This window comes from Cupressus sempervirens, chromosome 3 (assembly GCF_028749045.1).
Source record: "Cupressus sempervirens isolate cs-2001-9-10 chromosome 3, ASM2874904v1, whole genome shotgun sequence".
Classification (NCBI taxonomy): Eukaryota; Viridiplantae; Streptophyta; class Pinopsida; order Cupressales; family Cupressaceae; genus Cupressus; species Cupressus sempervirens.
Window position 1 is genome coordinate 1,012,647,073 of NC_143120.1, and position 26,005 is coordinate 1,012,673,077.

The 26,005-nt window shown below is 35.3% G+C and overlaps 1 protein-coding gene across 1 annotated transcript in view; it reads left to right on the forward strand.

The window, feature by feature from the left end:
• The window catches only part of LOC149570174 (Acid phosphatase/vanadium-dependent haloperoxidase-related protein), a 101,418-nt gene extending 76,688 nt beyond the window's left edge, over positions 1 to 24,730 (forward strand). The window contains exon 5 of the mRNA XM_089822827.1: positions 24,457 to 24,730. Coding sequence (XP_089678953.1) covers positions 24,457 to 24,510 — 54 coding nt within the window. The 3' untranslated portion in view covers positions 24,511 to 24,730. The remainder of the gene's footprint in view (positions 1 to 24,456) is intronic.
• The last annotated feature ends 1,275 nt before the right edge of the window (positions 24,731 to 26,005 follow it).

Genomic DNA, 26,005 nt, shown 5'->3' on the forward strand with positions numbered 1-26,005 from the left:
GAGGGAGATTGTTGGAAACAATTCTTCAAATTGTATGTTGTCATTGATGTTACACAAATGACAGTATTAGCCGAACAATAAAGAACTTGCAATAGTAACCAAGCATATTTAGTGTTGACCAACTTGTCGAGTAATGAAGGGCATTCAATATTAATTGAGCAGTCGAGCAATGAAGGATATCCATCTTGCAGTGTTAACCAAGTGGTCAGGCATCAAGGGACTTCTCATGTTAACCAAATGATCAATCTTCGTATTGACCAAGTGACAACAAAATAGACTTGTTTAATAATTAACTGATTGAGGTCGACTATTTGGATGTTTGAAAGGGTATTCAAGCTGACTTGAAAAAGCTTATGATAAATAAGAAAGGTCAAGTAGTGAGGAGAAGATGTAGAATAAGATGGATATGAGATTGAAGGAAAATGCAAAGAAGGAAAGTGTGGAAGATAAGCTACAAATAATATTCTAATCAATAAGGATCCAGAAGTCAAGCCAAAATAGAGATTTGAATTTGCAAAAGAAGCTGCTTCATAAATCAGGTCAAATTATTGTTACCTTCTAACCATTGTAGCAATGAAGAAATTTATTAACAAAGCTGACTTAATAGTCATATTGTAAATCCTTTAACAAGGTGACATTTCAAGATTGAAGTGTTTGAAGACCTCTAACCAAGACACTCCTAACAGGGTGATCTAAATCCTCTAACAAGGTCATACTTAATAGTATGTTTAGTAACCTTTAACAAAGTTGGTTCCAAACATGGCTCACTTCAAAAGAGTGAAAAATATTGTAACTAGTTGCATGGTGGTTTTCCCAAATTGGGTTTCTACGATAAATCTTGGTGTCATCTATGTTCATGTTATTTTCTTTATGCTTTATGTTTCTGCAACTAAGTTACTAAAGGTTAAAATAGATTAATATTCATAAGACTGCTTTGTTAACCGAGTTACAACAATAACTTAGTTATAACTGAGCTAGATAGTAGTGCGCTATCAGTGAAAAGTTTGATTTGACATTTAGGGACTAAGAATTGTTTTGGTGTAACTGAGTCACACCTCCCCTTTTAGTTACCCTCTTCATTTCCAACAACTACCAAACCGTGTGACTTAGATGACTTGAGAACCCTTTATAGTGATCAATTTCTCTTGTTCAAGTATCAACATTTTGGTGAGTGCATCAAAAGATGGCATAACGTAGGAACTAATAGTCAACTATTGGGTTTGGAAACTAGAGATAAAGATGACATATTTTGATGAAAGTTTGGCAACAAATTAAAAACCAATTGTGCATCCTAATTTTAAAATGCCACAATCCTTTAGTTGTTCTATAAGCTCATTTTATTTGGTTACATAGTCTTGGGTAGTGTTAAAGTTCTTGGGATGTAAGCTTATGAGATCATGTCCAACTTGTGGCCTTTGACCTCATCAACGTTGTCATACAATTTAGCAAGTGTTTACCAAGCCTCCTTCACAATTCTGCACTTATCAATATGAGATCATCATTATTATACTTTCTCAATGTTCCAAGAGCCATTGTATTTTTAGTGAACCATTTGACTTGAACATTTGGATAAACTTTAGGATCAAGTGGTGCTTCAATAGTTCCATCAATGCAATGAGTTAGTCTTTTGTCCATTAATTTAGTCCAGGCACATTTTTTTCCACGATCCATAATTATGTGGATTTACAGGTGGATGCTTAGGAGAACTCTTAACTAAAATGAGAACACCACCATTCAGAGAAGTGCACAAGACATTACCTAAAGTCATTCAATCAAAGAACCCCCCCACCCCCAAAAGCGAAGAAAAAGAAAGAAGACAAAAATAGATGATTTTGACACTTTATACTTAGTGCATGCACATTTGCCACTTGCAAAACAAGACAAAATGGATTTGATCTAATTTCATTGTTTACAACTTCCTCAAATAGGCTATAGTAGACTCAAATGAACAATGCAATCAAGGTTTAAGAGAGCTAAGAAAATACAAGTGCCAAGACATACCAATTTTTTAAATTGATCTATCCACTCACAATAGCTACACTTTGATAGCAAAAATGAGAAGCAGACAACAAATTATGCACTCAATAAAGATAGCTGAAAATATGTTAATATAAGTTGGAGCACAACCACGGAAGTTGAAGAAACAAGGATTCTTGTTGGAAATATTGTTGTCGATGTCAAAGGTATGAAGATGAAGTTGTCATTGATGTCAAGATGTCAAGCATGAATGAGATTGTTGGCAAGATTTTTTTTGAAATAAGTTGCAACAAGAGCGTGTTGGCTTGTGGTACTATCAAGCACAATTAAATACAAGACCCAACAAACAACAAGAGGCCAACGACAATACAAAGACTGGACAAAGTCAACACGAGGGGTGTTGACATAAAACATAACTAGAAGAACAAGGAAATGAGGCTAATGCCTATGCAAATTGGGCCAAAACTCACACTGCAAGGGAAGGCAAACAAGAAACAACCAAAGTCTTCATACAACTGATAGAACACAAAGAGAAAGTCCATAAAAGAGGGCCAAACTCACACCACAAAAGGAGGAGATTGTGAGTTCCTTCTTTACATTTGGCAAGATTGTTATCATTGATGACAAAGAAGAGTTATTTTCGTGATGATATAATGGGTGGCATATGATTCTATGAAATAAATGTGAAAGTTATTGAAAATCATTTGATCTACATTTTATGCAAATATAAAAGATGATAAAGAAAATAATAAAATGACTTGATGATTATCATCATTAACAAAATTAGAGGGCTGAGGGGGATTTCCATCAATATTGCCAAAGTACTCTTTTTTTAATATAAGATTGAAAAATAATCTAATAATCTCTCTAGAGTTTGCAAGAGGAAAACAAAAAATGGAAAGGAACTGAGAACTTATAATCCATGATACATACAAATAAACAAATTCAATCATTTTACCTTCTCTTATTTCCCTCTCGATTTGTTTCTAATTGTACATTACAAATCTTCCACCTATGGTTTGTCAGTGTTTAGTATTTTTGTACCATTTTTGTCTACTTTTTTTGCTTGTTTCATTTATTGATCATCTTTTGTTGTCCTCTTTCCAAATTGTTTTGCAAATTTTGTACTTTTTTTGAGTAGCTTGTCCCCTCTCAAGATTTTGCTTAGATTCTATTTTAAGTTTTTTTCTTTTATTTGTTTGATCTTCCATTAGCCCCTTTGCTTCCAACTATTCAATCCTCTTTCTCATGTCCATGAGTTTAGTCACGTACAAATTTGATGACCATAATAGGGAAGCAGTCATGGGAATGTAAATGTTTTAGCTATATTAAGACTCTACTTCTTGATCCATTTCACTTCTTATAGTGTTTTCTTTTATCTTTCTATTGATTCATATTTCTTTTGGAAAGAGAAAGTATCCTATATCTTTCCTTTGTTTACCCTTGATCTATTTGGTTTCCTATTAAGTAAGTAGTCACAAAATTATAGTTTTGGTTAGTTTTTGTAGGATCATGTGGTGAACCTCTTATTTTGTGTTCTCTTCAACTTTTGTGTTTGCCTTCATCTCAATTTTTTTTCATATTTCTTTACATTTATGAAGACCAACCTTTCCCCTAAATCCACTTGATTCTTTTTTGGGTTCAAATAGAAAGGAGGTCCAATGTCCTACCATGTTCCCCAACTACACATTATGATATAAATATATGAACTCCATTATTGTCTGAAGATTGTTATTCTAGAGGATGTCTAACACCCCTTCATATCTCTTTAGCATGTACACAAAAAAGCTTCCACTATGAATTAATTTGTCTCAAAATTGCCTAAACCCTTTTTCACTAACCTAGATATTTTGTCTTTGTATTTTTTGATACAATATGTATTTTCATTGTATCAAACCCTTGGAAAGTTATGTGCATTCTATCCTTACAATAATACCATTGTTGTTTAACCATGATTTGATCTTGAAAATCCATAGTTTTCAATGCCACAATACAATTGTTTAAGAGGGTAGTGATGATTTAAAAGAGAAAATCTGAACAATTGGGATAAATGTGGGCCAAACTTATCACTCTGATGGGATAACTAGAGCCCACAAAGCTGAAAATGATTTCCTTCTTGGCTCCTTCCTAACCCTCAGAACAAGGATCCACATGCAATATTCTTGGCATCCCTCACAGAGGCCATAGATGGTGTTCACCAGTCTACATTTTTTTTTACTCATAGTGAACTCTTCATCACTTTGAAAAGATGAGATTGTTTTTTAGTTGAACTCATAGTGAGTTATTAATCACATTCCTATCACTGCTATTTGTTAGGATTTTCACATTTTGTCATAACTTTCCTATTACTTCTTTGATTTTCCTTTTCCCCACTTTCACTAAAACATCAAGCATTGTTCCATTTGAAATTCGAAATAATGATATTAAACCTATAGTGGGTAAATTCCTTATCACAAATATTATACAAGAGGACACAAAGCTTTTCTTTGTAGCTTTTTTAAATTTCATTTTAGTACATTAAAATGTTTAACCAAAAAAAACAATGTTTTAACCAACATGAGTGAGAATGCTAACATGAATTAAGACCAATGTAAGATACTCTTCTTGCAAGAGGTACCCACCATAAAATAGATTATTGGCTAATATATATATCCATATTTATATGATATCTCCTTTTTCACACTAAAAGAGAGGTAAACATTTATTGAAATCAAAAGAGACGAGAACAAAAGAAGATACAAGGAGCTCTAATGAGCTTTATCCTAAGCCACAAGTTCGTTCAACTCATGAGATAAGTCACGGGGGAGAGACATCTGATCAACAATATTCCAATCTTGTTTTCACTTGATCTAGTCTTCTTAATTTTTCATTGTATTTTACATATAATTGGATACGACTTTAGGGTCAGTAAAAATTAATTCTTTAATACAATTAACTTCAAATCAACATGCATCTTATATTAAACTAATTAATAATGTGTATTTAGAAGAAGACCAATTAAATGTTCAAGTGCGAATATGACTTTTGTTAAAAGAAAGACAACAAAGATGCTTTTAAATTAATGCAACCAACAATATCAGATAGAACATTTAGAACCTTTTGTAAATACTATCATTTGTTCTTTTTTATTTTTAATAAATTTTAATAAAATAATCTTTAAAAAAATGTGAAGGACATTTTCCATTGAATTATTAAAATAGAATTTATCTTTAATCTTATTATATTTATGATCTCATTCATAAAATTGTTAATATTTTTAGTAATTATTTTTCTTAATTTCATCAATATTATATATTCATTATAAATTTCAATAGATTCTAAACATAATCGAGATACTTATTAATAAAACTAAAAATTAAAGAAACATGTAAAATGAATTATACATAATTTTTATTTTACTAAAACTTTTTTGTTGTGATCAAAGTCTTAGCACAATCTAATTGTTTCTAAACTCAATTGATGAGACTTTTGCATTAGTGTTTCAAATTGCACTCTATGATCCATTGTCAATATTTTTAACATCCTAATGATCAATCATGGAGTGTAATCTAAAATTTTATGTAAAAAATCTCACACAGTTGAATCTAGAAGTCATTAGATCACATTTGTATGAATTATGAAAAATAAATGTCAAATTAGAAAAATCCAAATATTCATACCCTTGCAACCTTATCTTATTTCAAATCTACTTTGGACAATGATGATTATCAAGGGTGTAAACTAATTTTGATATACCCAATATTTCCATCTTTCTTTGTGCTGAATAGTGCATAACATCAACAAGACAAGCTAGTGCTCAAAACCTTTGCAAGTTTTTACCATCCATCGTAATGTTTGCATTTTTGTGATTGTTGTTGTTACATCTCTTGATAAATTGTTTAAAATAATAGAATCAATGCTCATTTGCAACGGAAATATATTTTTATAGTTTTTATATCTATATAAAACATTTAATTTGTATTTATTTAAATAATTAGTTTGATCCACAATCTTAATTCTCATAGCCTCTAATTTTAAATCATTTATTTGTTGATTGTATTTTGGCTACAATTTTGAGTTGTTGAATTACGAGTATAAATTGTGAAGACAAGAATACAAGTTTTTGTTTGTAATTATAATCCTTACATATTTTCTTGATAATTTTCTTACTTCTTTTCCTTGTAGTTGTTAAGGGTGTTTTGACACACTCATTGATGTGTAGGTAGAATACCAAATGCACCACCTCTTCTTAAAGGAAACTAACCTCATGCAATTGATAACCCCAAGTTATCTATATCTCAAGTCATGATAATGATGCATAACTTAGTGACTCGTGTAGCTATACCTATACTGTAATGCCCCACCCAGAGATCCTTGGAAACAAGGATGAAATGCAAGCCATAATTTTTTTTTAATAGTATGAATGCAGATGACAACATCATATAGCGATCACAACGATCACAACGGAAGACTTCACCACAATCTCGACAACCAACGAATCTCCGAACACCACTACCAAACCAACACAAGCAAACAAAAGCCAACAGTGACCACACACATGATGAGGGCTCAAAGAGACGACCACTCATCAACAAAACACCAAGCTGGGGTAAAATGTAGAATCCGAAATATGGCTAAGCCTTAAATCTTGAAGCCCTAAAAATTGGCTAAGTCTGGATTTCTGAAGCCCTGAAATATCCTAGAATCTTCATCTTATCTCAAAAAGGTCTGAAATCTATCTTAAAAGATTCGTCACATATATTAAAATATACTTAAACGATATATTTTAAACCCTAAAGGACTACAACAAAAACACACAAACTGGATTGAAAGAGAACAACCTGAATCCAAAATGCAACAACATAAGGTTGAAGAACACCAAAAAGGGTATCCAAAACAACTCTTGAAAAGTTCGGATCAAATCGAAAAGTGCTTGCTACTGACCCGTGCAGGTTTCTACAAAACCCATGCGAGACTTTAATAGAGCACTAAAAAGTTTTGTGCGACATTTCTTAAGGAGGAGGGAAACTCTTTCAGAGTTTGAGTGATACTTTTTCCAAAGGCGTGTAACACTTTTAGGGTGTCGTACGACATTTCTCCAAAGGTGTGATACTTTCCAGTATCGCACGACATTTCTCCAAGAGGCGTGTGATACTTTCCAACATTGTACGACACAATTTCTATGGGCATGCGATACATTTTTATGTCGCACCATGCTGATAAAATGTCGCCCATAGAAACACAAAAACACTTAAGAAAAACACAAAAGGGTAAAATCAGATAAAAATTGAGTTCAGAACCTCCACACCGGGGATTACCGGATCCACAAAGATTGAGGAGCGAACACTCGAGAGCATAATCAACAATAAACCAAAGAACAAGGAAGAGGAACGTCTATCCATCTAAACCCAAGCAGTAATGAACATACTGAATGCAAAATCGTAGTGCACAGAAGTAACATCGCAATAACAAAACAACCAAACTAAGTACACGGTTCCTCCCAACCGTCAATAGCATCATAAGACCATCATGGATCCTAGCCATCCCTTGCGCATAACATCCTAAGCCACCGACCAAATCGTTAGTATTGTCGTAATAGAGACGTCACTTCTAAAACATGCAACAATATAAGCATAAAGAAATCTAACATGCTAGTAGAAAAGCATAAGATAGTCCTACAGTAGATAACATCACCTATCACATGCTAAACATCAATAAGCAATAGATAATCTAATATAGCAATTCACATAATCTAGGCATATGCTAAACATCATAACATGGGAATGCATAAAATAAACTAACATCATCTAAACATGATATCCAAACATTCTAATAAAAGCATAAATCACAAGAAAGCATTCTTCGAAACTTGAAGTATCAAGTGAAAACATCCAATAATGGTTGCACTAGGACAAGACCGTCTCTATACATCAGTCCCTAGTAGTGGTGAAGGTAGCTATGCCTCCCAACCACGTGGAACCTGTAGGTCCACACCCACTGTGCTGATGGAGATAATGATTCAACCACAAACACACATAAAGCACATCATCCAAGGCTAACACTCACACCAGATAGTATGATGGCTATAACCAAGAACCTAAGACAATGCAAGGACTACAGGTCTTGGTTAGACACTCAATAGGCTACTAAGTAGGGATTGACATCATGGAGAGTGGCTTGGCATCAAAAAGCTGTAATATCCTCCCCTGATTTGAACTTTGACTTGCAAAAATTTAACTTAAGGAATATTGTCAAACACTTTGTATGCAAACTCATAAAGCTGATTTCCTCAATAAATTGCTTTCCAATGAGTAGATTTACGAACAACTATGAAGTGACATTAAAATGCATAATACACATCATAACATTTTCACAAACACTTGGCACACATTCAATAGTATATGAAAAATCTGGAAACTCTTTCAATCTGCTAATAAAGGGTGATTTTTAAATGTAGATGTGCACTTACAGCTGCCTTAAAGGCTGCCACAACTATTCAGACTTGTATTCAACAATTATTATGCAAAATATCAAAATTTGATAGAAGAAACCTGGAATTAGTTGCCGTAGTATTTTGCAGATGTAGTCGGTCAGCCCTCCAAACTTCTAATCAGCCGAAAAAATAAGTAAACTTGATACCAACACTGTTCACGCCATACTGTAGCAAAATACTGTTCATGCCGACTGTAGCAAAATACTGTTCATGCGACACTATAGCAATAACTAACTTCAGATCTGCACCTCAAACCCTTGTAAATTTCTTTATGCAAACACCCCAAATGAAACCCAGTGTGTTTCCTGAAGTGAAAACACCCTTGATCCTCCTGACTATGTCTTCCAACAGCGAAGAGAATGCTAGCAAAGAGGGATTCCGTCCTCCAAGCCCGATAATCAGATATCCAGCAACATAACATTAATCTTCATCCAAGCATACAAAAAAAAAAGCTCTTCCATTTCTTTTATAGTGTTCTCACAAGAGCTCAATCCTTCGTTTTCTCAATGTGGGATAAAACATAACTCCCTTTATGTACCTTATGTCTCCAATGTGTTATAAAAATAAAGGGAACTCTTTTAATTTAAATATTTCCCACAAACTATAGTCTATGCATTAATAAAGTTAAATATTTAAATTTAACTTTATAAAATGGCTTTATCAATGCATAACAAATCTTATCAATGATAAATAAGTCTTCCTGTTGATTTTAAAAAATTACCATCGACATACCACTGTGACTGAATGTCCGGCCATGTCCAAGATGACTTACTATAAATAGTAAGTATGCCCAAAGTTGCCTCAGAACCCCTCAGAAAGACCTGCAACTGAAACTGTCTAGGCCAAATGGCCTCTAAGCCCCTTTAATGTCCTAGTTAGCCTACGGGACTGTGGGGAAATAGACTAACGACAACATCATGCTATGAATGCTAGAAAGGGGACATTACAGTCCGCCCTTCCCAAAATTGCTTGTCCTCAAGCAATTTCAACTCTGGATGCTGCAATATCTGCTCATTTTCCCAAGTAGCATCCTCGACAGGTAGGTTCCTCCACTTCACTAGATACTCCCTGATAGTCCTCCTGCGAAGCACCCTCTCCCTGGAGTCAAGTATGGCCTCAGGAACCAAGATAAGCTTCCCCTCATCATCAAGAGGTGGCAATACTACTGAAGGCAACACATTATGACCCAATGCCTTCTTAAGGCGTGACACATGGAACACATTATGCACAGAGGTGGCAATACTACTGCAGGCAACTCCAACTCATAAGCTACTTCACCCACTCTCCTGATTACTTTGAACGGTCCATAGTAGCGTGGTTTCAATTTCTCTGCTCCACTCTTCTTGAGAGAGGACTGTCTATACGGCTATAACATGAGGTAAACCATATCTCCCACCTCAAAAGACCTCTCAACCCTGTGCTGATCAGCATATTGCTTCTGCTGATTTTGTGCCTTTTGCAAATTTTCCTTCAAGGATTGCATAATGTCCTGACACTCCTGCAAAGTATCCTTGGCCTTAGGCACCCTGCTGTCCCCAAATAACAAATCCAAAAAATTAGGAGCATCATACCCGTACAGTGCCATAAAAGGAGACATTTGAATAGACATATGGAAAGAGGTATTATAGCAGTACTCCCCTAGATGTAGCCACTTCACCCAAGCCTTTTGCTCTCCTGCAATGTAGTTTCGAAGGTACCCCTCAACCCATTTGTTCACTATCTTTGTCTGCCCATCAGTTTGGGGGTGGTAGCTGGTACTCAGAGTGAGCTCTGTTCCACATAACCTGAACAACTCCTACCAAAAGTGGCTCATAAATCTGCTGTCTCTGTCACTGACTATGCTCCGTGGTATCCAATGTAGTCTGAATACCTCTCGAAAAAATAGTTTTGCTATTTGTGCTGCTGAATATGTAGACGAAATTGCAAAGAAATGTGCAAATTTCGTCAATCTGTCTACCACAACCAAGATACAATCCCGACCCTGTGCCTTGGGGAGGCCTGTGATAAAATCCATGGAAATGCTATCCCACTTCTTTTCTGGTATGGGTAGGGGCTGTAGTAAACCACCCGAAAAAGAATGTTCCTGTTTGTTCTGCTGACACACAGGGCATTCCCTAACAAATTGAAGCACCTCTGATTTGAGTCCTTTCCAAGTGAAGCGCTCTCTCACCTGTCGATATGTCTTAAAGAATCTGGGATGTCCTGCCATTGGTGAATCATGAAATGCCCTCAAAATCTTCTGCTTCATAGCAGACCCGGGCACTAAATAAATCCTTTCCTTGTAGATGATCAGATCATTTACGACAGTGTATCGACTATCTTGAATAGCTCCCTCAATAATGCTAGATGCCCAACTATCCTTAGCATATTTTGCCAAGATCATCTCTCTCCAATCATCCATGACTATCCCAACAACAAGCAAATGAGGCCTTCTAGATAAAGCATCTGCAACAATATTTTTCTTCCCTTTGACATAGGCTATGTCGAAATCATAGGCCTGTAATTTACTCACCCATTTCTGTTGCCTGTCATTAAGGTCCTTCTGTCCAAGGAAATGTTTCAAGCTATTATGATCTGTTTTTACTGTGAATCGGCTTCCCACTAAGTACTGCCTGAACTTAGCTAGCGCGTGCATGATTGCTAGCATCTCTTTGTCATAGATGCTGTAGGTTCTCTCCACACCTCGTAATTTTCTAGTCTCATATGCGATGGGATGTTTGTCTTGCATGAGAACAAATCCTATGCCCTCTCCTGAGGCATCACACTGCAGCTCAAAAGGCCTGGTGAAATCTAGAATGGCTAAAACAGGACATGTACTCATCAGCTCCTTAAACCTGTCAAAACAATCCTGAGTCCTCTCTGACCACTTGAAACTATTTTTTCGTGTCAAATCTGTAAGTGGTGCTGCTATCTGTGAAAATCCCTTCACAAATCTGCGGTAGAACCCACAAAGCCCGAGAAATCCCTTGAGTTGTGAAGTGTTCCTCGGTGGTGGCCAATCCAGAATGGCCCTGATCTTGTCTGGGTCAACTCGAACACTTCCTGCACTAATAATATGCCCTAGATAGAGCAACTCTGTCATCCCAAACTCACATTTACTCATCTTGGCATATAATGACTCCCTCTCTAGAATACTGAGCACTGTATTAATATGCTTCAAATGTTCTTCCCAAGTACGGCTGTATATCAGTATATCATCAAAAAATATCAACACAAACTTCCTCAACTGATCTCTAAACACTCTATTCATACAGGACTGGAAAGTGGCAGGGGCATTTGTCAACCCAAAGGGCATGACTAAGAACTCAAAATGTCCATAGTGGCATCTAAAAGCTGTCTTCTCCACATCCACCTCTCTAAACCGTATCTGATGGTAGCCGGATCTCAAATCAATCTTTGAGAAGTAGCATGCACCATGCAATTCATCAATAAGCTTATCGATGCGCGGGATAGGGTATCGGTTCTTGATTGTCTTCTTGTTTAGCTTCCTATAATCAATGCACATCCTCATTGTACCATCCTTCTTCTTCACCAATACTACTGACGAAGCGAAAGGACTTTTGCTTGGCCATATGTGCCCCATGTCAATCAACTCCTTAATTGCCTTTTCTATTTCATCCTTATATCTCTTCGGATGGCGGTAAGGTGTGATGATAATTGGCTTAGCCCCTTCCTCTAATTCAATAACATGCTCGATTCCCCTATCCGGGGGTCTCCCTGGAGGTATCTCACCAAACACCTTAGTATATTTGGTTATTATTTTTTGTACATCAGGTGGATACTCTAGTTTATGCTGCTCTGTCATCTCAGGCATTACTCTAAACTCTGCTGCCCACTCCACCTGATCATGTCTAAAGAAACTCTGCATCCTCTTGAGTGACACCACTCGAAGTCTCCCATCTGACAAACCTCTGAGCACTATCTTTTTACCATTTGCCTCAAACCTCATTTCCATTTTCTCAAGGTTAAATGTAAACTCTACCAGAGACTTCATCCAATTCATCCCAAGCACCATATCCTGATCACCAATGTTGACCACAAAGAAATCTCCTGTCATGTCATAATCTCCCAAACGAAGCTGCAAGTTGGAGATTTTCTTGGTACATTCAATTTTGAAGCCATCGGCAACCATCACCTTAAATCCCCTATGCTCCTCTGTATGTAGCCCTCTGCGTGTCACAAACTTCTCATCAATGAAGTTATGTTTCGCCCCTGTATCAATGAGTGCCACAACTCTCTATCCATCCAAGATTCCCCTAACTTTGAAAGTGATAGCCTCCTGTATACTTGACAATTGAGCTATCGTGCTATCACCGCATGCTTCCTCCTGTGAAGAACTATCATCATCTCCATCTGATTCGGATGACTGCTTTGAATCTCCATCTACTGTCTCTTCGGCTGAAAGGTACTCCATCTGCTTAACTTTTGCTTTCAATGGACACTTATGTGACAAATCCCAAGGCTCCCTGTAATGAAAACAAAGCTTCTTCTTCCTGAGATCATTAAGTGTCTCATTGTCCAACCTCTTACTTTCCTCCTTAGTTGGCTGAACCTCTTTTTGAAAAGGTTTCCTGTCCTTATCTTTCCTTGAAGGGAAACTCTTTGCTTGGAATTTATTTTTTGAAGATGAAGAGGAATCCATGTCACGAGCTTTCTTAATGGCTTCCTGCAAAGTGGGAGGGTTGAGAGCTTTAATCCACCCTCTCAACGGATCAGCTAACCCATCCATAAATAGAACTAGTATCCTCCGTTCAGATACATCTGTGACTAACACTACAAGTTTCTGAAACTCTGAAATGTATGTTTCCAATGATCCCCACTGTTTAAGTTGAGCTAACTCCTTGAAATGGAGTTCTGGATCCTTCCTATCAAAACGTTCAATCAGCCTCTCTGTAAACTCCACATATGAGGTAATGTGTGCATGTCCCATAGTGACCATACCATGATGCCACCACTCATATGCTAACCCATCCAGATGAATTGCTGCATACTTAATAGCTTCTTCCTTGGGCATAGGGTTCAATTGAAAGTATGTGTCAAGCTTTTGAACCCAAGCTCTTGCTGTAGACTTTCCTGAGCCATCATAATATGGTAACTCAAGTCTCCCTACTTTCTTCCGTAGCTCATAGCTCTGGTTCCTGTCATGTCCACGTGGCATATGTTTCATCCGCACATCCATATACTCCCTAAAGGTAATTGCAGCAGTAAAATCTGGCCCTCCGGCTTCCCAATCTCTCCTCAACTGGTCCTGTATATCAGTAATCTGGGGCTCTGGTACGAGCTGCTCTGGAGCTCTAGGAGGAAATGTAGGAATCATTGGCCTTGAACTCACTGTCCTAGCTCGCTGGGGTGCATGATCGAAATTGTTCCCAACTTGTTCATCTCCATTATGTGTCCCATCCTGATCATTTCCATTCTGATTGTTACCATTCTGATTATTTCCTCCACCCATGTTAGCATTCAACCCCATTTGACGAGCCATCATCTGCATCATAAGATCCAATCTCTGATTCTGTTCCTGTGCCCTTTGTTCTGCTACTCGCTGACCCTGTACCAAGGTCTCTAATAACTGTAAGAATCTTTCCTCTCCAGGCTCTGGACCGGCATTCCCGCCTCCACCTAATCTTGTATTCCTGTCATCTCAGTCACCCATATTGCTGTCTTGATCAAAGAATACCTCCGCTGTGTCTGTATGACTGGATTCTATACCCCCCTGTACGGATGAACTAGATTGTTTGCTTTGCAGGTGTGAACTCCTACTTTGTCTTGCTTTGGTATTGTGGAAATTATAAGGCCCCTGTCGCATGCTCAAACATAAATGCTCTGATTTTAGTGTTTTGACATTTCATCAAACACTTTCTCCTCTCTCCGCCAGTCCCAAATTTCCTATAAGACCTCCATAGGATGGCAGGACTTATAGCTCTGATACCACTGTAATATGCTCCCTTGATTTGAACTTTGACTTGCAGAAATTTAACTTAAGGAATATTGTCAAACACTTTGTATGCAAACTCATAAAGCTGATTTCCTCAATAAATTGCTTTCCAATGAGTAGATTTACGAACAATTATGAATTGACATTAAAATGCATAATACACATCATAACATTTTCACAAACACTTGGCACACATTCAATAGTATATGAAAAATCTGGAAACTCTTTCAATCTGCTAATAAAGGGTGATTTTTAAATGTAGATGTGCACTTACAGCTGCCTTAAAGGGTGCCACAACTATTCAGACTTGTATTCAACAATTATTATGTAAAATATCAAAATTTGACAGAAGAAACTTGGAATTAGTTGCCGTAGTATTTTGCAGATGTAGTCGGCCAGCCCTCCAAACTTCTAATTAGCCGAAAAAAAAAGTAAACTTGATACCAACACTGTTCATGACGTATTGTAGCAAAATACTATTCATGCCGACTGTAGCAAAAATACTGTTCATGCGGCACTATAGCAATAACTAACTTCAGATCTGCACCTCAAACCCTTGTAAATTTCTTTATGCAAACGCCCCAAATGAAACCCAATGTGTTTCCTAAAGTGAAAACACCCTTGATCCTCCTGACTATGTCTTCCAACAGCGAAGAGAATGCTAGCAAAGAGGGATTCCGTCCTCCAAGCCCGATAATCAGATATCTAGCAACATAACATTAATCTTCATCCAAGCATACAAAAAAAAAGCTCTTCCATTTCTTTTATAGTGTTCTCACAAGAGCTCAATCCTTCATTTTCTCAATGTGGGATAAAACATAACTCCCTTTATGTACCTTATGTCTCCAATGTGTTATAAAAATAAAGGGAACTCTTTTAATTTAAATATTTCCCACAAACTATAGTCTATGCATTAATAAAGTTAAATATTTAAATTTAACTTTATAAAATGGCTTTATCAATGCATAACAAATCTTATCAATGATAAATAAGTCTTCCTGTCGATTTTAAACAATTACCATCGACATACCACTGTGACTGAATGTCCGGCCATGTCCAAGATGACTTACTATAAATAGTAAGTATGCCCAAAGTTGCCTCAGAACCCCTCAGAAAGACCTGCAACTGAAACTGTCTAGGCCAAATGGCCTCTAAGCCCCTTTAATGTCCTAGTTAGCCTACGGGACTGTGGGGAAATAGGCTAACGACAACATCATGCTATGAATGCTAGAAAGGGGGCATTACAAAAGCCCAAGCTTGGATCATGTGAATTTGACATCCCTCAATGGAATGGCTTGGCACAACATTTTATTATCTTAAGTTTTATTACCATTCACACATTTTATTTAGTTATCACTTATTTAAAAGTTCCTATCCTCCGCCAACCCTATGGGACTGAGGTCACTAGGCTGCGAGATAGAAGTTCCCTCCATATGCTACCCTACCCTACCCATGCTCTTCCTACAAAAAGTGCCTGTGGGCATGCATACTCCCATCCCAACCCCAATGATCATAACTTTCAGAAGTACCATAGAAGATCAGCCCTCGCAAGTCACCTGACAATTGTACATGCACGTACTCGTGTGTGACGCACCATCATCACGAATATCACAACACAAGGATAGGATGAGAACACAATGCAAAGAAAACACCCAACTGAAAGCAACACAAGAAGGAAAAATTTTACACGAATCCCAAAGCTAATAAAATCATACATCATGAAATCACTCAACCGGCCTCAATTTGAGAGTATGGATTCTACACGAATCCCAATGATGCAACAAGACCAAACATCATGAACTCACTCAACCAACCTCAATCTGGGAGCATGGATTCTACACAAATCCCAGTGTCCACGAAACAATAACAAGGGTCCAAAAGAAACCATAACAATAGGTATGAAAATCACTCAACCGAACACAAAGTTTAGAGTACGGATGCGACATGCATCCCAATGCAACAAAAAAGTGCAATAGTGGTCTGACTGATGTTCGAATGGATCATCCAAGTCCATGACCCACATTGCGCCAAGAAAATTTGATAAAACAAGGTGACACGTAAAACGAGGTAAAAATCTCAAATTTTGAAAAACTTCCAAAATTAAAACCCATTTGACCTTTGAATACAAAAATCCCAAAAATCCAAAAATAAATAGAATCAGACATCATATGCAAAAATGGCTAGCATAATGGTGCAAAATCCCAAACCCTCATCTTGTAAAATAGAGAAATGTTCGTACCTGCCCAACTGGGTAGAACTAGCATACAGAAATGGAGGGGAACACTACTCCTCAGCCTCCAAACAAATGGCTACCAAAAATAGAAGTAGAAACGGAGCAGAAACAATAAAATGGGAAAGCCCTACCTCATAGCCAAAAGGGCAAAATGAGAATTTGAACCAGAAAATAAAACACTCGCAGAAGTGGCCCAAAATATCGGTAATCCAAGGTTTCCTCGAGCTCAACCTTGTGAGGATCCCATGCCCATAGTTCCCACAACGAACAAAACAGTAAATCCTCATGAAGAGGAATTTGGGTTTTACTCTTGAACCTTCTAATTCAAAAGTGAAGCGAGGAATTAAATTTCTCTTTGGATACTTATTCACTTTTCGAGTGAATAATTGATTAAGGCAAATGACTAGCCAACCTAGTTAAACCTCGAATCGACCCAAACGAAAATAGGCTATTCTTAGTAATAGGAATTCATCTATGGTAAAGCTAGCAGAAATTAAAATAAATCAAATAAAAGTCCAAAAACCCAAAAAGACAAAAATTTCCTTAACAACTTTCGCAACAATGCGAACCTCTAAATGCACAGACATGCTCACTGGTCTAATCACATAATGCAAATGAGTTTAGATTTAATAATCACCAAAAGGTTTAACAAAACAATTAAAATAAGGATACATCGACCATACAAGGATGACATTGGTAAAATATGAAAGGCTGAATCACTAACTCCATGTGCCACTGCCAGGGATATAAATCCTGCACACTAAACAACACGATCAAGTGCACTTGCATATAATAACATAGTTGAAGCAATAAATGCATTAAATCACCTAATTTAACCACTTATTAGTTTATATTAAAATAATCTATTTACATCACTCACATTCACATAAAGCATAACAATGTAGGAATGAGGTAAATAACCATAGCATTAAATCCATCACCTAACATAATCAGAGGTATGTCCAAATACCAAATAACCAAATATCATCATAAAAACACACTGTCATCTCAAAATGCCATCGTCATGCAATATGATCAACTGAACAACATAGTAGTCTAAAATCTATGATACTGAAATCAAAGTATAACATCTAACCCTTAGGTACTCTCAAATATAAAACATCACATAAGTAATAGATATCTCTTAGATCAAAATATAACAAGGTAAATGTCCACAACACATAACCAAATAATCCAACATGGACAATCCATTTCTAATTACTTAAGCATTTAATAATGATTGTTTAAACAACACTTAAAGGAACTTAAAAGATATAAGTGAACACAGTCATAAACATGACTACCCACTGCTACAGGAACCTAGTCCAGTGTAGCATGGTAATAGTACAAAATGAAATCTCTGCACACATCTTAGGGTAATCACAGAACAACCTCATGATACCACATCGATCCTGGTAAGCACTGGCACAAACCTTAGTGAACCATAAATCATATCATAATCTCATAGATTAGTCAAAAGCATAATCAAAGCAATTGATACAAAAACGTAAATCCAAACACCTCAACTGTGTAGACCACTCATGGTCAAAACCATGATCCATCACAACAAAAGATCAACAAGGTTGCATCTATCAGGACAACTAACAAAAGTCAAATGGTGGAGGCACTACATATACAAGGGGTTGTTGGTATTAAGTTGACAAATAGTCAACTGCAGAAGGAGATCACCAAGTAAGATAACAATGTATGAGAAGATTCCTTCAATCATCTATTGCACAAGTTTGAACATTTTAAGCATTATATTGGCATGACTTATACCAAGTTGTTGAAAATCCACTTTTAACTAATTAGATCTAAAAAATGATGAAGGGGGTTAACAAGAGATTTATATGAAATGAAATAAAAAAAACACCACCTAAGGAAATCAATCATTCAAAAACTTGGCTTGCATAAAGAAGGTTAGATTCAATCACATAATTGTGAAATTATAAGATAGACATCCACAACTACTATAATTCATAATGTAATCTTCAAAGGATATAGAATTAAATATTTTTCAAATTTCGTTGAATTGAAAAGCCATATTGTCCATGCACATATGCAAGACATAATATCCTCCAATGCACCAATGGAATGATTAAATCAACTTATCCACCACAATAAGAAAGTATTTAACAACTAATACCAATTAAATGTTTTGTTGGATAAATATTTTGAACATGGCTCTTGAACATAATTTTTTAAGATAAAAATTTGCATAGTTACTAGAATTACACTCTGAGAATGCAACACTATATGTCTATATTGTTCAAATAAAATTTATTAAACTTTATTACCTCTAAGATCTAGTGATAAATAGATTTCAAATTTTCACTTTGTTAAACCTATAACTAGGGTTTTTGGGCATTATTTATGGGTCAACTTAAAATTAAGTAACACTTTAACTATGTAAATGTACTTCTAAACTATCACAAAATTGATTGACAAGCTCCATGAGTTTTTTTGTTGGGGGTTTGGATGATGGTTGTCATTTTGCTCCTATTGTTGGAGTTTCTATTTTTGGTCCCCTTGGGATTGCTGTTGATACTGCTTTGACTTCTAAGACTTATGCTAGGTTTGCTACTTTTGTTGTCCATGCTAGATCTATGGATTTTGTTTCACCTTCCCATACTTTTGTTGTCCTTGCTACCATTGTTGGTCATTCCTTGGAGGGTGTGGGTACTTCTATGTTGGATTCAATATCTTAACATCATGCTATTGCTAAGGTGGAAGAGCGTTGGGTTACAATAAAAGAAATAAATCTATATCATCTCAACCCTCATTTGATATGACCCTTCATTTTGACCATAAGGGTAAATCTAAAGGGAAATCTTAGTGATGTTTAGTTGTTATGGGCCGCATTTTGATTTCTCTTAGATTTTCTTGTCATATGCAGTGTCATGTCGTTGTAGGGGAGATCCTTTTGCTTCCCCCATATTCTTGGTTTTGTCCTATCTTGTTCTTCCATGTTTTATCTAGAGAATAGTCTTGATTATATTTATTTTTAGTGTTCAATTCCTTCTATAACTTATTTTGTATAGGTTTTAGGGCCCCTTCAAAACTTGCTTTAACTTAATAAAAACTAAGTTCCATGAATTTACAATGCGAGATGACCTTAATTCATGCAGAAATGTGCCTTTAGAAAATTATAGGCTAAAACTCAAGTTTAGGTAGCTAGAATTGAACTTGGTCAAATCCACTTTTTGCATTTTACTTGAGATTTAACATCAACAAAACTAAGCTTTATCATTTTAATAACCACGAAGATGATTGAAGACAAGAAATTAAGCATCTCAAAGAAATTTATCTATTTGAAACATTACCACAATAGTGAAATTGTGGTCGTTCTTTACTCTTGCATTTCTCCTTTGCCAACAAATGGAAAACCATAAAAATGTTCCCAAAATTTGTCTCCATAGATTCAAAGATTTGCTGCAAGCTCTAGGTAGGTAGTTTTGAAGATTCAGTTCAAAATTTCCTAGATTTTGTTGATGTATAAGGTTTGCGCAACATACATGATTCATTAGCCATTCAAGAGTTTTATTGAACTAACTAACTAAGAGTAGAAGGAAAACTAAGATAAAAAAAAAAAACTACCTAAATGTACCATTACCACTACACTATGAACAAGAGTTCATATTTTATCTCGCTTAGATCTAATCAGAAGCAACTTTGTCAACTTTAAATCCTCTCTTGTGAAAATCATATATTTCAAGGTTTGTACATTAGAATAACTTAGAATGTTTTGAGTGTCAAAGTTGTGGCATTCCCAAAACTTTTCAAATTCAAGGATGTGGTATCCTTAAAATATTTTGAAGATCATCCCCCAATTTTTTATAAGTTTTGAAGGTTAGGGTTAGTAACCCATTTTAGGGCTTAAAGCTCTTGGGACCCCTAAAATTAAGAAATTGGCTTTCAAGTATTTGTTCAAAATTCTTGAGGGAAACTATAGATTTCGAGGAGTGTGCATATTGAATGCCATTGCCATCCTTGAACCCTCAAAATTAAGACGCCTCATAAATTAGAAAAAAAATCAAAAGGAAAAAAGAAAATAAAAGATGAAAAATTAAAATGCAGGAAAAAGGAAACTTCAATATTTAGGCTCTTAAGTATCATTAATGTCTTCACAATCTGACTTCCCTGAGGCTTAGATGACAAAACCTTCTAAAACCCACCAAAGTGAAGGAACACAAGGCAACAAAGAACAAGGAAAGAGGGGGTCCCACTTGTTCCAGTGGGAAAGTGGGGTGTGAGTTAATTTCTTATATCTAATTGGAAATCTCATATTATTCCAACAACATATACAAATTGTGGAGAAAAGAATTATTGAATTCCCTCATTTAACAAAATTATTTCAATGTTACATATTTTTCATACAAACATGAGAATGTATCTAATCCCCTCTAATCACTCTCTAATGTTTTATGTCTAAATTGTTTATTATTAACATTATAAATTTGAAGTTAACATTAGAAATTCGCAAACACAAAACACAAATCTCTCTCTCTCTCTCTCTCTCTCTCTCTCTCTCTCTCTCTCTCTCTCTCTCTCTCTCTCTCTCTCTCTCTCTCTCTCTCTCTTTGTGGTGGGTGGTTACAAATGAATAAGAGTGATGACAGGGATACCTACAATTTAAAAGTAATATTTGATGTAAAATTAAATATGAAACTACAATTTAAAAGTAACATTTGATGTGAAATTAAATATGAAATATTAAATACCTATTTTCACACTATAATAACATTTTGAGTCTCTCTCTCCATGGCCATTCATGACTAAATGAATTATAATTTAAAAATATTAAATCTTATTTAAATTAAAATATAACAATACTTTTGTTTATTAATCATAAAGAGTAAGATTTTAATTTTATTATACAATTTTCAAGTAAATTTTTTATTTAAAGAAAGATATCGTAAAATATTTTTAACTATTGCAAAATAGGTTTTGAAGGACAAGAAACCTTTTATAAGATGAGGGTTTTAACAACAAACTCCGACAACTTGTAACAAACACTGCATGAAAAAATCAACATGCAACCAAAAACAAAAGAAAGGGTCTATGGGAAATTCAACCCCCACACTCCAAAACAAGACCCATTAGATTTTTCCTTTATTTCTACCCATATGAGATCAAAGGGTCATATCAAAAGAGGGTGTAGACATTTTATATATTTTTTTCTTTTTTCACCATAATCAAGCCCTCTTCCACCTTTGCAGCTGCATCTTGCCAAGCCAATGACTCTAGTGTTGGAGTTACAACACCCTAAGATGGAGAACTAACAATCCCTACATATAGACTCAAAAACTATCTAGCAATAACCTACATGCACTACAACATTTGGGGTCAATTACGACAACAATTTGCAACGATAGTGTAATTTGTGGTCATTTTCATGTTTTCCTTTGTAATTATCCTTGACGTCATTGCAATAGTGACGTTGGCATCATAATTATGATGACATTGAGAGTATAAACAAAAAAAAAAAGCACAACATAAATCATTCCCCATTTGTTTTGATTTTGAAGAGTTGCATGTGAAAGAGGGTGGAGAGCTCTGAACAAGGGTGGAGAGGTGTGAATGTTGTCGTGCCCTTGTCATTGGTGCATTTCATTGCTATGATCTTTGCATTTCGTTACCATGCCCTTGCTCTACGATTTCATTGCTGTGTATCTTTGCATTTTGTTGTCGTGCCCTTGCTCTGCGATTTGGTTGTTGTGCCCTTGCTCTTTGATTTCATTGTCACGCCCTTGCTCTGTGATTTTGTTGCCATGTGTGCCCTTGTGATGCAATTTTTTTGCCATGTCTTCCCTTGGCTCTGCAATTTTGTTGTCGTGCCCTAGCTCTACAATTTTCTTCAAGGGAGCTATGTAAATGTTCATTTCTTTTTCTTCTAAATAGGTATCTCTTTGTATTTCCTTCTAAACATGTATATTTAGAGATATTTTAAAAGTTTCTTATTACATCTTAGCACATAAGAAAAATTGATCTAGTTGCATACATAATAGAAAATCCAAATAATAAAAGAACAAAACTCACTCAACCCATGCTAAGTGACTTAACTCAAGATCCTCCACAAAAATAATGTAGACCACGAAAAATGGGTAGAGTTTGGAAGAAGTTTTACAAAAACATATCATAGCAAATATTTTTAGAAAGAAACTAGCCATAACCCATTTAAATGGGTCTAGTTGCTGACTAGCTAGGTTGATTACAAATTCCTATAGATCTACCATTAGATTAGGCACAATAAAATAAACAATCAGCTATTCCCAGTTAGTAGGATCAAATATAGTTTTCCAAGGTGATATAATTGCATATGCAAGGACTTGAAGAATAACTTTAGTGAAGATTTGAGTGTAAGGAGTTGAAGAAGAAAGTTTTGCTTACGTGTAAATGTCATAATCATGAGGCTCATTCCCTTGTAGAAGTCTCTGCCACAATGACATTACCTCTAAACCATGCATAGGACGTTGAAGTGGTTACCAACCTTGAAACACTCTTATTAGCATTTGATACTTGGAATCATCACAGGGAGACTGTGCCAATACCTGAAACACTCTTATAAGGATTTGATATTTAGACTGTAAATTCTCAAAGACACTTGAAAGTGATTCCAATTTCATAGTACCTACTACAACACTTTCCTGGATTCTATCCAGTGACTCCCATAATATCCTCCATGTTGTCTAGCTGTTGTTTCTGCTGTGCAGTCTCTTTCTAAAGCTGCTCCTTCTCCTTCAATTTGGTGCCTTAAAATTTTGATTATCAAACTTCTGAATATTTGCCTCTACATTATCTAAAATCAACTTCACATTGTGTTGTAACTTTGGCATAGGTGTTTAATCATCAATAGCTTTCATTCCAGCATTCAAGTTTTCAAGATTGATGAACACCCTCACTTGTGGACCTCTCATGTCAAGCACTTTCTGTATTGTTTCAATACCATGCTCTTGCTTTTGAGCTAACATTTCTTTGGGTGCATTTTATTGTAAAACATTAATTTTGTTGAACAATTGTAAACTCTTAGAAAGTGCATTGTTGTTTTCATGTATGTATGTATATATAATAATGAATAATAATAATGTTTTCATGTATGTCAAAATAATAACTAATATTATGATTGGATCATATAATAATGAAGTAATCAACCCAACTAATCAGCAACTAGACCAATTTAACTGGTGTTTCCAATGTCATAGTACCTACTGCAACACTTTCCTTGATTCTATCTAGTAGCTCCCATAATATTCTCTATGTTGTCTAGTTGTCATTTCTATTGTGTAGTCTCTTTCTAAAGCTGCTTCTTCTCCTTTTTCTAGAGCCGCTCCTCCTTCGCTCTCATGCCTTAAATTTTGATTATCAAACTCTTGAATATTTGTCTATACCTTATCTAAAATTAAATTCACAGTGTGTTGTAACTTTGGCATAGGTGTTTGATCATTGATAGCTTTCATTTCAGCATTCAAGTTTTCAAGATTGGTCAACACTCTCACTTGCAAACCTCTCATGTCAAGCACTTTTTGTACTATTTCAACACCATGTTCTTGCTTCTGAGCTAACAGTTCTTTAGGGGCATTTTCTTGTAAAATATTAATTTTGTTGAACAATTGTAAACTCTTAGAAAGTGCATTGTTGTTTTCATGTATGTATGTATATATGTATGTATGTATGTATGTATGTATGTATATATGTATATGTATGTATGTATATATGTATGTATATGTATGCACGTTTGTATATAGAGAGATCTTGTGGATTGTGGATTATGGATTATAAAAAAGAAAGAAAAATAAAATATGACATTAATCATTTCCCATTTGTTTTGATTGATTGTAGAGAGTTATGTGCAAAAGAGGGTGGAGAGCTCTGAATGAGGGTGGAGAGCTTTAAATGTTAGTGGAGATCAGTGGAGATCTAAGATTTTGTTGCCATTCCTTTATGATTGCTGCATTTCATTGTTGTGCTATGTTCTTGTGATCTTCGTGTCCTTGCTCTATGATTTTCTTCAAGAGGAGAAGAGGTGCCTATGCAAATGTTCTTTTTTGTTTCCTTCTAAACATGTATCTCTTGTTCATATATAATAGCTTTGGTTAGATTCAAACATAATTGATTATGATGATTGTATGCATATGTGCATGTATGTTTGTATATCAGTTCACTATGTGAACTTCTTTACATGCACACATACACACTTGCATATTACATGTGCTAAATTAAATTAATCAGTCATGTCTTGAATTCACACAAGCAATTATCCTTGCATTTAATTAAAATTATTCATACCAAACTAAGTATGCAAAAAATTGTACTTATAGATTATATTATCTCTTGGTGATTGAGTAAAGATCTCATGCATAATATCATCTAGGTAATGATCGAACACATTCACATTAAGTCATAATAGGATCAAGCAAATGATCCATTTATGTTACTTCATACTTGTTTTATTCAACATTTTGTTTAACATAATTAGTAATACTATAATTATATAGCTACAACTAGCACTCTTGTTTATTTTATTTAATCATATACATTTAAGACTATTATTTTTCTTAAAATTAGACTATATATTTGTTATCACTAAAACAAAAATATAGATCTTTGATAGTTCTTTTTAAATTTCTTGAGATCTTCATATTTCTTATCATTAAAACACAAATATAAAACATTTAGGTGTATTTTGGTTCATAATAGTCCATGCACCACAAATCAAAATCAAAGTTCACATTTCAAAGGCCAAAGATTCTAACATGAAACTAGTGATTGAGAGTGTTGGTTCATCAATCTGAATGTACAGTTCAACAATGAAAGTTTGACAATTCCAAGTAGTCCATACCATTTTAGAAGACCAAGTCCAGTGATTTGTATCTAGCAATTTGATGATATTGAAATTCAGTATGGAGGAGGATATATTAGCATCACAAATGAATCATCCCATATCTAGAAACAACATCTAATCTTCTGTAAGTCTCTCTCCTCTAAAGACCCAATACATGGAGCCATTATCATCATGAGTAGACTCACTCTCCCCAGATGAATTCAATTGAAACTATTCATAGCAAACGAAGTATGCAAAAATCTGTACTTACAAATTATATTGTCTCTTGGTGATTGAGTTAAGATCAAATACAATTTTCCAAGGTGATAAAACTACATATGCAAATGTATGTATGTATATATGTATCTCTACATCTTGTTGTCATACCCTTGTGATCTCTGTATATGTATGTATGTATGTATATACACACACACACATATATATATATATATATATATATATACATATGTATATGTATATATGTGTATATATACATACACACACGTGTGTGTCTATTGTGCATGTATGTATATAAATAGAGAGATCTTTGTATACATACATGCATAC